The sequence below is a fragment of the Lutra lutra genome, chromosome 4 (genome assembly GCF_902655055.1).
Source record: "Lutra lutra chromosome 4, mLutLut1.2, whole genome shotgun sequence".
Taxonomy (NCBI): domain Eukaryota; kingdom Metazoa; phylum Chordata; class Mammalia; order Carnivora; family Mustelidae; genus Lutra; species Lutra lutra.
The window spans coordinates 176,566,811-176,581,609 of record NC_062281.1 but is presented as its reverse complement, the minus strand read 5'-3'; the positions used below and the strand labels follow the sequence as shown (position 1 = coordinate 176,581,609).

General features: G+C 41.4%; 1 protein-coding gene across 7 annotated transcripts in view; it reads left to right on the top strand.

The window, feature by feature from the left end:
• The window catches only part of PHACTR4 (phosphatase and actin regulator 4), a 110,723-nt gene that overhangs the window by 73,387 nt on the left and 22,537 nt on the right, over positions 1-14,799 (top strand). For 3 of the 7 annotated variants that reach the window (XM_047724076.1, XM_047724072.1, XM_047724077.1), the window contains 5 exons: positions 332-359; positions 1,345-1,518; positions 2,088-2,168; positions 11,538-11,699; positions 12,226-12,606. In XM_047724076.1, the coding sequence (XP_047580032.1) occupies positions 1,377-1,518; positions 2,088-2,168; positions 11,538-11,699; positions 12,226-12,606 (766 nt within the window). In that variant the 5' untranslated portion in view covers positions 332-359; positions 1,345-1,376. The remainder of the gene's footprint in view (positions 1-331; positions 360-1,344; positions 1,519-2,087; positions 2,169-11,537; positions 11,700-12,225; positions 12,607-14,799) is intronic. The other 4 variants (XM_047724074.1, XM_047724075.1, XM_047724070.1 and 1 more) reach the window with 2 other exon arrangements.

Below are 14,799 nucleotides of genomic sequence, written 5' to 3'. Positions count from 1 at the left end.
CTTGTGTTTCCTCTCTCACTGTCTCTGTCAAATAAATAAATAAAATCTTTAATAATAGTAATAATAATAAATGCTTGTTGATTATGTATTTTCTTTTATGAAAAACTATCCACAGTATTAAAAAAAACTTTTTAGTGCATATATTATGCCCATTTATCCCCCCAAAAAAGAGCGTTATTTGCTTCAGATCTGAATTTGTATACAATAAGCATGTGAACTTATTACATGGGATAATATAATATGTGATCCTTGATGTTTTTCTATAAAGTAAAGGTTCCACTTTGATTCCAGGATGGTTATTCCTCATGACTCTTTTTTTCTTCTCCTCTAGACTTCTCCAGAGAACCCTGGGACAGTAGGTGGAGTGCAAAGCTGTATTGTGTTGCCTTCCTGCTTTTTTTTTTGTTGCTTTCCTGCTTTTATTTTTATTTTTATTATTATTCTTGGCCCAGTCTTGGCTGCTCCTTTCTCTGCCACTAGAGCTAACTAACTAAACCCTGCATGTGTGGTCATTGTGAGGTATTCGTGGCCTTTCATTTCAGTCCTGCACATAATACCATGTCAGTGACAGTTTTTGTCATATTCTTAAGATCATGACTGTCCCTAAAAGTACTATTGTGATAGGCAAACTGGAATCCCACCTCTGCTTTCCAAAAAGATTTCATTTTAAAGCACTGTCTGTAATGCCCCAGCCCCAGGCTCCTTCCAGTGCTCCAAACTTAGGGTCTTGTGAAAGGAAAAAAATAACCTGAAGAAAAAAAAAACAGGTACAAGGAAGGTGTTAACACTTGATGTGTTACCCACCCTGAACTATTAATGTCCTGAAAGAGAAGGGCAGAGGGAGGGCAGTGTTTAGTAGAGAATGATGACTCACTCACTCAAGATGGAGCTCCCCATTTCAGTGACACCAGAGGCAGTAATGTTAGCTGAGGAAGGCCTCTCCCCGCCACCCACCCCGTGCCAAAAGGATGAGAATGGGAACAGCGATAGGCTGCAGGGGGCAAGATCTCATGCATATTGAAACACATTCACATTGTGTGTGTGTGTGTGTGTGTGTTCACGCCTTTTAAGAGATTTCGAGCTGGTTATGATCATCTCATTGAACTTTTGTCCTAAAATGATGTCAGCTTGGTTTGGTTCCTTTTCCCTTTTAGTAATTTATCTGTTACGGATTGTGATGTTTGGTGTCCGTGTGATGTCAAGGAATCTGTCTGCATGATTGTTTATCATTGCTCTGATCCTTTCCAACCACCACAGGAAGAGAGGGGAAGGGACCTTTTAGAAATTATGCTGACATAATAAATTGGCTGTTCTTTTCCCTGTGTGCCTTTCACCATACTACAGAGGAAGCAAGCCAGCCCACCGCAGACCCAGGCATGGTCATGGACAGTGTGGAAGCGGGAGACACAACGCCTCCCACCAAAAGGAAGAGCAAGTTCTCAGGCTTTGGCAAGATCTTCAAGCCCTGGAAATGGCGGAAAAAAAAAAGTAGTGATAAATTCAAAGAGACATCAGAAGGTGAGACATTAAGATTTAAATATATGTTCTGAGTTACAGAGTTTCTTAATTTAGAAGTATCCAACTTTCTCATTCTCTTCCCAAGCTTCTCTAACCCTCTATTTGAAGAGGGAATTCAGTCTTTCAGGAATAAAACCAAGGGGTTTTATGTACTATAGTCTCATCCCCAGATAGCCATTTTGATGGAATTAAAGTTTATTGATGGAATTAAAGTTTATCAAGTGGTGAATGGAGTTCGTGAATGGTAGCAAATCTATGATGCTTCTTTTTCTACTCTGACCACTTGCAGAGAAAGTTCATCCATAAGTATATAAATACTATATTGTTGAAATGCCAATTAAAAAAGAAAGAGCTAGAATTTTATCAGTATAGTTTCTTTTGAAAATGCTGCTTTCCCCATAACATAGGATATGGACGAAATTATGCTTTTAAATTTGAATTTAGTTTTCCTGTTCTTTCCAGAGAATGGAAAATTGAACCACTTTGTTCTTTTACCTGTTGAGTTAGAATGCTTAAAATGGACCTTTAACTGCCACATTTCTGAATGCTGTTTTCCAATTTAATATTAGTTTTAGAGCGAAAAATATCTATGCGAAAACCGAGAGAAGAGCTGGTTAAAAGAGGGGTTCTCTTGGAAGACTCTGAGCAGGGTGAGTTTATAAATAGAATAGCGTATGTCTGTCTCTATACACTTGGATGTTTGATTCTGACTAGGCATTTGAATTTTCTTTTTATCACTTTTGGGAGGTAGGGGAGATTTTTTAAAGCTTTTCATGCATCCAGAATGTTCTTTTTTTCAAACTTTTACAAAAGAAAAAAGACAACTCAGTAAAAGAGTCTACTGAAGCACTGGATAGTTCACTAAAGAATATATACATAAATACATAAATTTAAAAAAAAAAAGAATATATATAAATGGGGCCCTGGCTGACTCAGTCAGTGGAGCATGTGACAGCCGAATTCCAGGGTCATGAATTGGAGCCCCAGGTTGGGTGTAGAGATTACTTTAAAAAAATTTTTTTTTAATTTAGCATAATCTGGGCACCTGGGTGGCTCACTTATCAAGCCTCTGCCTTCAACTCAGGTCATGATCCCAGGGTCCTGGGATTGAGCCCTGCATCAGGCTCCCTGCTAGGCAGGAAGCCTGCTTCTCCCTCTCCCACTCCCCTGCTTAAGTTCCTGCTCTCGCTTTCTCTCTGTGTCAAAGATTTTATTTATTTATTTGATAGAGATCACAAGTAGGGAGAAAGGAGGAAGCAGGCTCCCCACGGAGCAGAGAGGCCAATGCAGGGCTTGATCCCAGAACCCTGGGATCATGACCCGAGCTGAAGCAGAGGCTTAACCCACTGAGCCACCCAGGCGCCCCAAGTAAATAAATAAAATCTTGAAAAAAAAAAAAAAAGTTTAGCATAATTGTGAAAGCTGGAGAGATGCAAACCTATGTACAGGCATGTCCATAATTTGGTATATAAACAAAAATATGAATGCATGTATATCAGGAGATATGTACAAACATGCTTGTAACAGCAATATTTATTAACAATAGAGCAAAATTGGAAACAACCCAAATACACACTGATAATAAAATATATAGGGTTCCCTAGGTGACTTAGTTAAGTGTCCGACTCTTGATTTCAGCTCAGGTCATGATCTCAGGGTCATGCGATTGAGCCCTACATCAGACTCTGTGCTAAGCGTGGAGTTGGCTTGGGATTTTCTCTCTCCCCCTCCTTCTCCCTCTGTCTGTCCCTCCTATTCATCTGTGCGCGTGCGCTTGCTCTCTCTCACTCTCTCTCAAATGAATAAATAAATAAATAAATAAATAATCTTTTTTTAAAAAATGTTTCTAGATCCCTGAAGCCTCCCTTGCCTCCTCCTAACACACCTCTCCTTCCCCCACAGATCAGTTACTCTTCTCTTGTGATAATCCTGTTTGTTCTATTATAGTTTAACCACTTAAGCATGCATCTCTGAACACTTTAAGATTGTCTGTTTTTTCTTTATATTTATAGAAATTATATATGTATTCTTTCATGACTGACTGCAGTTGCTCAGTATTACTTATAAGAATCATATTTTAGCATGCCGGTGTAGTTTGTTTTCACCACTGTATAATATTTCATTTTATAAATGTATCACAAGTTATATACATGCACACACATATTTTTTAAGGTTTATTCATTTTTAGAGAGAGAGAGCATGTGAGTGGCGGGGTGAGGGGAGGGGTGCAGCAGGTGAAAAGGGAGAGAAACAGACTCCTCTCTGAGCGCAGAGCCCAACACAGGGCTTGGTCTCACAGCCTTGAGATCATGACCTAAACCAAAGTCAGACACTTAACCAACAGAGCCAGCCACCCAGGCACACCCTCTGGAAACATTTTCTTTCTCCCTTCCTTCCTTCCTTCCTTCCCTTGTATTTAAATTCAATGAATTAACATACAGTGTATTATCAGTTTCAGAGGTAGAGGTCAGTGATTCATCAGTTGCATATAACACCCAGCGCTCATTACTTCACCCAGTTACCCCATCCCCCCACCCACCACCCTTCTAGCAACCCTCAGTTTGTTTCCTGTAGTTAAGAGTCTCTTATGGTTTGCCTCCTTCTACTTTCATTGTTTTATTTTTCCCTCCCTTCCCCTATGATCCTCTGTTTTGTTTCTTAAATTCCACATACGAGTGAGATCATATGATAATTGTTTCTCTGACTGATTTGTTTTGCATAGCATAATACCCTCTAGTTCCATCCATGTCATTGCAAATAGTAGGATTTCAATTTTTTGTTGGCTGAGTAATATTCCATTGTGTATTTATGTGTATATATATACAACACATCTTTATCCATTCATCTGTCAATAGACATCTGAGCTCCTTCTACAGTTTGGCTATTTGGAAACATTTCTTAATGTCCATGATGATCACACAAGTGTCCTTGAAATATCTCATTGAAATTTACATTTATGTTTTGTACATTTTTCTCTACTAGTATTATACTTGACAATAAAAAACTAAATACAAGATATTTTGAGAGAATTCAGTGCTGTGCTATCTATATTTGATTTATTTAAGGAAGGCAAATACTTTTTGTGGGAATGAAAATATCTACTGAAGGGAAAATATTAAAACATAAGAAAAACTTTTTTTTTTAAGGAATATCAACTTAAGGGTGTAAATATGAAATGACTTTATTCTAATAATTACCTCTTAATTTCCTATACTAAAAATGGCCATTTTCTTAGTGAGGGGTAAAAAAACAAACAAACAAACAAAAAACTGTTCACTCTTCTTGCAGATGTCTACCCTAACAGGCTGTGACCTTTAACTCTGAAATTGAATGACTTGTGAAGGATCCTTGGAGCTGATCTTCTCTGTGTCTCTTTATGATCTCAGCTTTGTGCTGGCTGCAGTACTGTCTTGCTTTCCTTTGTTTTTTGTTTTAATATATATATTTTAAATATTTTATTTGTTTTAGAGAGAGAGAGAAACCGGGGGAGGGACAGAACCTCAAGCAGGCTCCCTGCTGAGTGCAGGGAGCCAGATGCAGGGCTCAGTCCCATGACCCCGAAGTTCTGACTTGAGCCAAAATCAAGAATCAGATGCTTAACTGACTAAGCCACCCAGGTGTCCCTGTTTGTTTGAGCTTTTTTGACCAAATTTGTCTGCATGCCCAGATTGCTTCCCTAATCTTCTGTTTGTCATAAAGATCATGTTTTGGTATTTCAACACACATTTCTTGTTTAATAATGTCAGGACTTTTCTCCAATGTGTGACTTTTATGAAGCAGCTTATCAGAAGAATTAAGAATACAGTACGTTGTTTGTATTTCATTTCTCTTCATTAGAGTTCCTTTGCATGAGATAAATCTGAAACTCAAGTTTTAAAACTGTATCCTATCCTTTGGACAATGGGAGAAAGGAACCAAACCAATGGAATATTACAGTTTTTAGGTTTTGAACCATGTTGTTACATTGCTTATTCACAAAATTTAATTAAATTATGTAGATTAAGGGTTTTTTTTAAAGACTTACTTATTTTGGGGGCACCTGGGTAGCTCAGTGTGTTAAATGGCTGTCTTCGGCTCAGGTCATGATCCCAGAGTCCTAGGATCGCGCCCCACATTGGACCCTCTGCTCAGTGGAGAGCCTGCTTCTCCACCACTCCCCCTGCTTGTGCTTGCTTCCTCGCTCACTCTTTGTCAAATAAATAAATAAAATCTTTTAAAAAAAAAATTATTTATTTTAGAGATCAAGCACAGTGTGGGGAGGAACAGAGGGAGAAGAAGAGAGAGAATCCCAAGCAGACCCCTTGCTGAGTGCAGAGCCCAACGTGGGGTTTGATCTCACGACCCCAAGGATTGCAACCTGAGCTGAAATCAGGAGTTGGACACCCAACTGACTGAGCCACCCAGGCACCCCTGAATTGAAGATTTTTTAATTTCAACTACCTAAAAATTTGAAGGGGCTGGGGGACAGAGGGAGAGGGAGAGAATCTTAAGCAGGCTCTAGACCCACTATGTAGCCTCTCAGGGGCTCAATCTCACAGCCCTGAGATCATGACCTGCCCTGAAATCAAGAGTCAGACGCTTAACCAGCTGAGCCACCCAGGCACCCCTCAGCTGTATAAAAATTAAACAAAGGAAACAAACATGAAGGAAAATTACTATAATACAAATTAGAATTTGTTGTCAGGATCAGAATACAGGAGGCTTTTTTTTTTCTATTTTTCTGAATTTTCTGCATGCTTAGCTATGAGCATGGATAACCTTTTTTTTTTTTTTTTTTTTTTTTTTTTAAAGATTTATTTATTTATTTATTTGACAGAGATCACAAGTAGTCAGAGAGGCCGGCCGGCAGAGAGAGAGGAGGAAGTAGGCTCCCTGCTGAGCAGAGATCCCGATGCGGGGCTCGATCCCAGGACCCTGAGATCATGACCTAAGCCGAAGGCAGAGGCTTAACCCACTGAGCCACCCAGGCACCCCGGATAACCAGTTTTTTTTTTTTGTTTTTTTTTTTGTTTTTTTTTTGTTTTTATTTATTTGACAGAGATCACAAGTAGGCAGAGAGGCAGGCAGAGAGAGAGAGGAGGAAGCAGGCTCCCCGCAGAGCAGAGAGCCCGATGCGGGACTGGATCCCAGGACCCTGAGATCATGACCTGAGCCGAAGGCAGAGACTTAACCCACTGAGCCACCCAGGCGCCCCGGATAACCAGTTTTTTAACAGGACTTTGAATTTTATATTTGGACACAAAATCTTCTAGGTATTTTAGGTGGTTAACTATAATTGTAACACCTGTGTTGCAGCACATTTGACCCTTGCTTTTTTTCTTTCCTTTTTTTTTTTTTTTGGATAATAGCCATTTCTTACCCCTTACCCTCTCCTGCCTCTTACTTTCTTGCTCACCCACAAACCCCATACATTACTTGCTTGTTGTTTTTCACCTCCATTCAGTTTCTTTGCCTTATGCTTCCTGTTGGCTCTTTTTTCTTTTTTCTTTTTTTTTCCTATTGGCTTTTGATCCAAGTTGTTTTTAGCCTATAAGCTCAAAGCCCCATTTGATAAATGAGTTGTAGCCATTGAACAAGATACTACTCTACCAACCAGGTCTTTCACCTTTTACTAACTTGACTTTATTATAAAATACTTAATATGTTTTCTGAGATGGAACAAGGACATCCATAGATGTTAAACCCAGGTACTGCTTATACTCCACTCTGTTAGCATTGTAGAAAACCTTTGCATTAAATATAAGAAATTTTAGTAGACCTATAGATCAGGGCACCTGGGTGGCTCAGTGGGTTAAAGCCTCTGCCTTCGGCTCAGGTCATGATCTCAGGGTCCTGGGATCCAGCCCCCACATCGAGCTCTCTGCTCAGCAGGGGGCCTGCTTCCTCCTCTCTCTCTGCCGGCCTCTCTGACTACTTGTGATCTCTGTCAAATAAATAAATAAAATCTTTTTAAAAAATAGACATATAGATCAATGGAACAGAACAGAGAGCCCAGAAGTAAACCAATGATTATATGGTCAATTAATCTATGTCAAAGGAGGGAAGGATATACAATGGGGGAGAAATGGTTTCTTCAACAAATGGTGCTGGGAAAACTGGACAGCTCCATTCACAAGAATGAAACTGGGCCACTTCCTTATGCCAGACACAAAAATAAACTCAAAATAGATTAAAGACCTAAATGTGAGATCTGTAACCATAAAATTCCTAGAAAGAACATAGGCAGTAAGTTCTTTGGCATCAGCCATAGAAGAATTTTCCTAAGTATTTGTCCTTCAGCAAGGGAAACAAAGGTAAAACTAAACCATTGGGACTACATCAAAATAAAAAACTTTTGCACAGCAAAGGACACCAATAAGACAGATAACTTACCAAGTGGAGAAAGATATTTGCAAATGATATACTTGATAAGGAGTTGGTATCCAAAATATATAAAGAACTTATACAACTCAACACCAAAAAAACAAATAACCTAGTTAAAGAAATGGGCAGAAGGGGGCACCTGGATGGCTTAGTCAGTTAAGCAACTGATTTCAGCTCAGGTCATGATCTCAGGGTCCTGGGATTGAGCCCTGTGTGAGTTTGCTTATCCCTCCCCCATACCCTCCTCATTCTCTCTCTCCCCTCTCTCTCTTTCTCTCAAATAAATAAATAAAATCTCTTAAGGGGGGGATGGGGGCAGGAGACACGAATAGACATTTTTCCAAAGAAGACATCCAGATGGCCAACAGATATGTGAACAGATGCTCAGCATCGCTCGTCATCAGGGAAATGCAAATCAAAACCACGGTGAGGTATCACCTCACACCTGTCAGAATGGCTAAAGTAAAAAACACAAGAAATAACAGGCGTTGGTGAGGATGTGGAGGAAAAAGAACCCTCATACACTGTTGGTGGGAATGCAAGCTGGTGCAACACTGTGGAAAACAATATGTACATTCCTCAGAAAATTAAAAATAGAATTACCAAATGAGGGCACCTGGGTGGCTCAATGGGTTAAGCCTCTGGCTTCAGCTCAGGTCATGATCCCAGGGTCCTGGAATTGAGCCTCACATCGGGGTCTCTGCTCAGTGGGGAGCCTGTTTCCCCTTCTCTCTCTGCTTGCCTCTCTGCCTACTTGTGATCTCTCTCTCTGTTAAATAAATAAATAAAATCTTTAAAAAAGAGAGAGAGAAGAATTACCAAATAACTCAGTAATTCCTCTACTGGGTATTTACCTAAAGAAAATGAAAACACTATTTCAGAAAGTTATATATACCCCCATGTTTATTGCAGCATTATTTACAATAGCCAAGATATACAAGCATTCCAGGTGTCCATCCATAGATGAACGGATAAAGACACACACACACACACAGGAATATTACTCAGCCATAAAAAAAGAATGAAATCTTACCATTTGCAACAAGAGGGATGAATCTAGAGAACATAATGCTAAGTGAAATGAGTTAGAGAAAGACATACCATACGATTTCAGTTATATGTGGTATTTAAGAAATAGAACAAGTGAACAAAGGAAAAAGACACACAAACCAGACTGAAACAGAGAACAGACTAATGGTTGCTGCTTGGAAGTGCGGGCAGGGATCAGTGAAATAGGTAAAGGGATTAAGGGCACACTTACCATGATAAGCACTGCATAATGTATAGAATTGTTGAATCATTATATTGTACACATGAAACTAACACTGTATTTTATTATACGTGAATTTAAGACTAGATCTTAAAAATTTTTTTAAAAAGAGGGGTGCCTGGGTAGCTCAGTCAGGTAAGCTCCCCCCTTCAGCTCAGGTCATGGTCCCAGAGTTCCAAGATCAAGTCCCGCACTGGGCTTCCCAATCAATGGGGAATCTGCTTCTCCCTTTGGCCCCTCCCCTCTCATTCTCTCTCCCTCTCTCTCTCTCTCTAATAAATAAATAAATAAATACAATCTTTTAAAAATAAATAAATAAAAATTTTTAAAGAGAAATTTTACGGGGCGCCTGGGTGGCTCAGTGGGTTAAGCCGCTGCCTTCGGCTCAGGTCATGATCTCAGGGTCCTGGGATGGAGTCCCGCATCGGGCTCTCTGCTCAGCGGGGAGCCTGCTTCCCTCTCTCTCTCTCTCTCTCTCTCTCTGCCTGCCTCTCTGTCTACTTGTGATCTCTCTCTGTCAAATAAATAAATAAAATCTTTAAAAAAAAAGAGAGAGAGAGAAATTTTACTTGAAAGCAGACAATCCAAGATAACTGATCACTTTTTCTTTTTAAGGTTTTATTTATTTATTTTAGAGAGGGAGAGGGCGGGAGCAAGCAGGAGAGCAGGGGAAGAAGCAGAGGGGGAGAGAGAGGGACAAAAAGACTCCACGCTGAGTGTGAGCCCCATGAGGGGCTCAGTCTCACAACCATGAGATCATGGCTTAGCTGAACCCAAGAGTCTGACGATTAACCAACTGAGCCACCCATGCACCCCTATAACTGATCTCTTTTGCATATATTTACCTAGTGCAGTAGAAACCAGTTAATAATGTTTCTTGACCTTTCACTGTATGGTTTTCAAAAGTAGTAGGTTTTTTTGGCTTTGAAATGATTCCTTGGTTTATATTCTAGAAGGTCCTGTTTTTGTTAAGCCTGAGCTATATTGACATAAAGCAATAACTTAACTACATTTCCGTAGTTGCCATCTTGCTACCATCCCTGTTTTGAAGTAGTTATCAGAATACTTTAGCTTGAGAAATTTATTTTCATTTAGTGCTCATTTGCCATAGACTCTTTCCTGCTTTCAGCCCATGCTCTACCCTTCATTGTCACCACGTGGAGAATGATCCGGTCGAATCTAGTAGGAGGTGGTAGGTTGGGGCGAGGGAGACTGGTCTCTGAGAACTTGAGGAACTAACTCAAGAGTCACTAAGATGATACTACCCAGAGGGTCACACTGTGGAAAGCCAACACGAAAACCATCTAGAGAGCAACCGCTTCCAATCCCCGTGACACTAGGAGGTGAGACAGAGTTTACATCTCTAACCTGTTTTCGCAGTTCCCTCCTCCAAAGGAGTCCAGGGAAGCTCCGCAGTTACTGGGAACGTTTGTCTAACTGTTCTGTGCAGGAATCTTATTACCTGCGCGGTCCGTAGTGATGAGTGGTCCTCCCAAAGCCTTCCAGCCTAGGGATCATTCCTGCAGTTTAGTTTGTGGGCATGTGTCTTTCTGTCACGTTGAGCTCTGATCAGTCCACCAGTTCTGCCCCTTGCTCCACATTCCTAATGTCCAACACCCTCCACTGCGTCTCACCCTTATTCCAGCAATAGCTCAGCAGTAGCTTTCCTGTTCCAGTCCTTGCCTGACCCACCCCCCTCTCAGCTCTCACACTTAACCTTGGAAAAGACAGATCAGATCAGATCTCTCTCCTCCTTTGATTCTTTGGCTTCCCATTGCCTACAGGATTTGGCCCAGGCTCTTGTACATGGCATTCAGTGTTCTTCATAGCCGGGTTCTGATGGGCCTTTCCATTCCTGTCCATAACTGTTTCTTATGTGTATCTGTTTTCCTGCCAGACAAACGAGATGCCGGCTCCCAGACATGCCAAATGATTTCATCCCTTCATCCATGCTGCTCCTTCTTCCTGTCTTTCCTCATCTTGTCAGCAATACGATTGGCTCCTACTCCTTGAAGACCCAGTTTAGCTACCAATCTTTGTGAAGCTTTCCCAACCTCATTTTCAGCTCAAGGGAATTGTTTCTTCTTCATACCTACCCCAACACTCCATTTGTTACAGCTCTAAATAGTTAGTGTTCGTTACTTAGGGTATTAAGTCCATCTTATTCATGTAGCAAGACAGCTGGCACATAATAGGCAATCCATTATTTATTGGTGAAAAGAAATACTTACTTCTGTTACTACTATAAGATCTGAATAATCTAGATCTGAATCCGCAGCTCAAACAGGAGGAAGGAGAAAGGGGTAAGAAAGTTATAAATCTCCAGCTCTCCTCCCTGTCTGACCACACTGTTCCATCAGTTTGCTCTCTCCGTTTGACCTTGCAGGTGGTGAGGATCCGGGGAAATTGAGCCATGCCATGTTAAAAAATGGCCATACTACTCCCATAGGAAGTACCAGATCTTCTAGTCCAGACCAAGAGGAAGAGTCAGGAAGAATAGCAAGTCTTAGGAAGCCTGTTCCAGAAGAGGACCAAAAGAAGCGGCTAGGTGAGAAACCCTGGGTTTGTGAGCGTAAGAGCCACGGATCAGCCATTCTCATTTAACTCACAGTTTTGCTAGAGCCAGGGGAGAAATGAAATCCAGAGGGAATTCTGTTCTTCTCTAGCAATTTCTCAACTAGTTGAAGCTTGAAGTGGAATTTTCCCCCTGCTCATTCTTATATTCGCAAAAGACGTAAGTTGTGATTCTCAAGGACAGAAGAGGACGTTAAGCATCAGACACCTGTAGGACTTTTTCAAGCTGCACACTCGTCCACCTGGGGGATTCCGTGCCTCCTCCAGTTGCCTGGCTCTGGTGTGCAAAATCACCACCACACAGGCCTCTCTTACTCTGGGATTGGGCTTGAGAAAGTATCGTTTACCTTAAGTATGTTGAGGTTGGGAAACTTGGCTTGTAAACTTATCTGCAAGTTAAATAATGGATAAAGTCGACCATGAGCCCATAGATGTGTTTGCTTTTTCAGTCTGTCTTGTGACTCTTTCCTCACTTTTATATCACATCTGTCATTACGCAGGCTCAACGGGAAGCCACCCTAATTCCGAAGCAGAATCCGTTCCTGAGAACACACACAGACAGCCTTTACTTCCCCCGAAAAGACCCCTGTCCTCTTCTCATGAAGCAAATGAAGGGCAAGCAAAGGACGCCACTTCTGGCAGCGGGGCCAGGCCTGTCACCTCCACCCCCGCCGCAGCCCCCACCGCAGCGCCCGCTGCCTTGAACCCAGCAAAAACTGCTAGTTCCTCCGTCACCCCAGCCCCAGCACCCAGGACTCTGCCTGCTGCTCTCTCAGGCACTAATGCCACCACTGCCCCAAGCCTCACTCACACGGTCCCTGCCAAGCAGCCCCCTCTCCCGCCCCCTAAACCAGCTCACAGAAATAGCAACCCTGTCATCGGTAAGTAAGTCTTTAGGTTTCCCTTGCTTTGGCTTTGGTTTGGTTTGATTTGGGATGGTGGTTTTATTGGATAATTACTACAGTATTGATTTGGCCTGTGACAGTTTTCCATGTCTTGTCCCTCTGAACGTACTCAGTAAAGAGAAAAGTCTTAAAAATGACACAGATAGCTTTGAATGAAAACAGATGAGGATCAGATACCAATAAATTTAAGTTCTAGTTTGGTGGGAGGGAGGGATTAATAGCTATTTTTCTAAAACAGTGTTTCTGAAATACTGCGTCTAGTTGGGGGACTGGACATGTAAAGATCACAGCAGGTCTGACCTGCGTGGAGAAAAGGGGTTATTTTAACCTACTTGAAACCACCAATGCCTGCCTTCAGCATGAGTCCAACAGATAAAAAGGTGATGGGGAGGATGCCAGTGTAACTTTTGATTCAGCGTCTGGTACAATACCTTCATGCGAACTGCGAAATACGTTATTCAAAGTGTCCTGATACAGTCGTGTTTTATTTTGAGAGAGTTAAGAATGCTACTCGTTTTTGTTTTTGTTTTTGTTTTAAGATTTATTTACTTATTTATTTGGCAGAGAGAGAGAGAGCTAGAGCGAGCACAGGCAGACAGAGTGGCAGGCAGAGGCAGAGGGAGAAGCAGGCTCCCTGCCAAGCAAGGAGCCCGATGGTGGGACTCGATCCCAGGACGCTGGGATCATGACCTGAGCTGAAGGCAGCTGCTCAACCAACTGAGCCACCCAGGCATCCCAAGAATGCTACTCTTAATAAGTGATAGAAGAAAGAAAACCAGGATGACAAACAGTACATTTTTATCATTTTAGTAAATTTTTTTATATTTACCTGAAGTCCTGTTTAGGTCAGCTTTTCTTTGCATACATGTATACCTTCATAGAGGAATTTTCAAGAAAGGGAGGAGAGGAAAGAAGGTAGTTTTTCAGGAAAAATGATACTAGGCTTAGCATGGCTTGAAGTTCTTGTTCATGATTAAAAGGAGGAATTAAGTACGCTCATTAAACAGCTAATACCCCCACCTTGTGTGGGGTGATGAGAACCCTGAAAAACAGGCTTAGGATATATGTGAGTATGACAGGTTGGAGTAGTTTTGTTTTTGTTTTTGTTTTTGTTTTTAAGATTTTATTTATTTATTTGACAGAGAGAGAGCTCACAAGTAGAGAGGCAGGCAGAAGAGAGAGGATGAAGCAGGCTCTCTGCCGAGCAGAGAGCCCAATATGGGGCTCTATCCCAGGACCCTGAGATCATGACCTGAGCCAAAGGCAGAGGCTTAACCCACTGAGCAATCCAGGTGCCCCTGGAATAGTTTGATTTAAAAAAGGATGGAGGTTATTACTATTACCACCACCCCCGATGGACAGTGCTGTGTTGACTTATCTCTGAGGAACTCAAGCAGCTTTCATATACTTGATTTCAGAACCTCCTTGTGAAGTAGGAAAGCGATTTTATCTATTACATAGTTAGGGCAATTATAACATGAAGAAGTTGTGACTCACTCAAGGTTGCAGTTAATGAGAGAGAGAAACCAAACCTAGGCTCTTCAACTCTTGAGCCCAGACCTCTGTCCTGTACCCCTGTATTCTCAAACTGATGTCTAGACAGGTTCTCATCACGATCACCTGGAGGGCTTGTTGAAACACAGATTGCTGGGCCCTGCCCTGACAGTTTCTGAATCAGTTAAGTCTGGGGGGACAGAGGGCCTGAGAATTTGCATTTCTAAAAATTTCCCCGATGATACTGATGCTGCATACGTGGGGACCACACATTGAGAACCATTGCTCTAAGCCAGTAACAGACTACCCTTTTCAGGATAAGGCAATATAAAAAAATATTAATATGTGTAGTGTTCTCTGGGCTGAACCACAGAAGCCACTCTTGGCCTAAGGTGAAGAGTCCAGAGCAATAGGCCTTGTGATTGAGGGATCAACATCAGTCTTCTTGTTATTATTATTATTAGCATATAATGTATTATTTGCTTCAGGGATACAGGTCTGTGAATCATCAGTGTTACACAGTTCACAGCCCTCACCATAGCACATACCCTCCCCAATGTCCATCACCCAACAACATCAGTATTGAGTGGCCCTCAGCAGAAGGAGAAAAATAGGACCGTTCACAGAGTTTTTTGTTTTTTTTTTAAAAGATTTTATTTATTTATTTGTCATAGA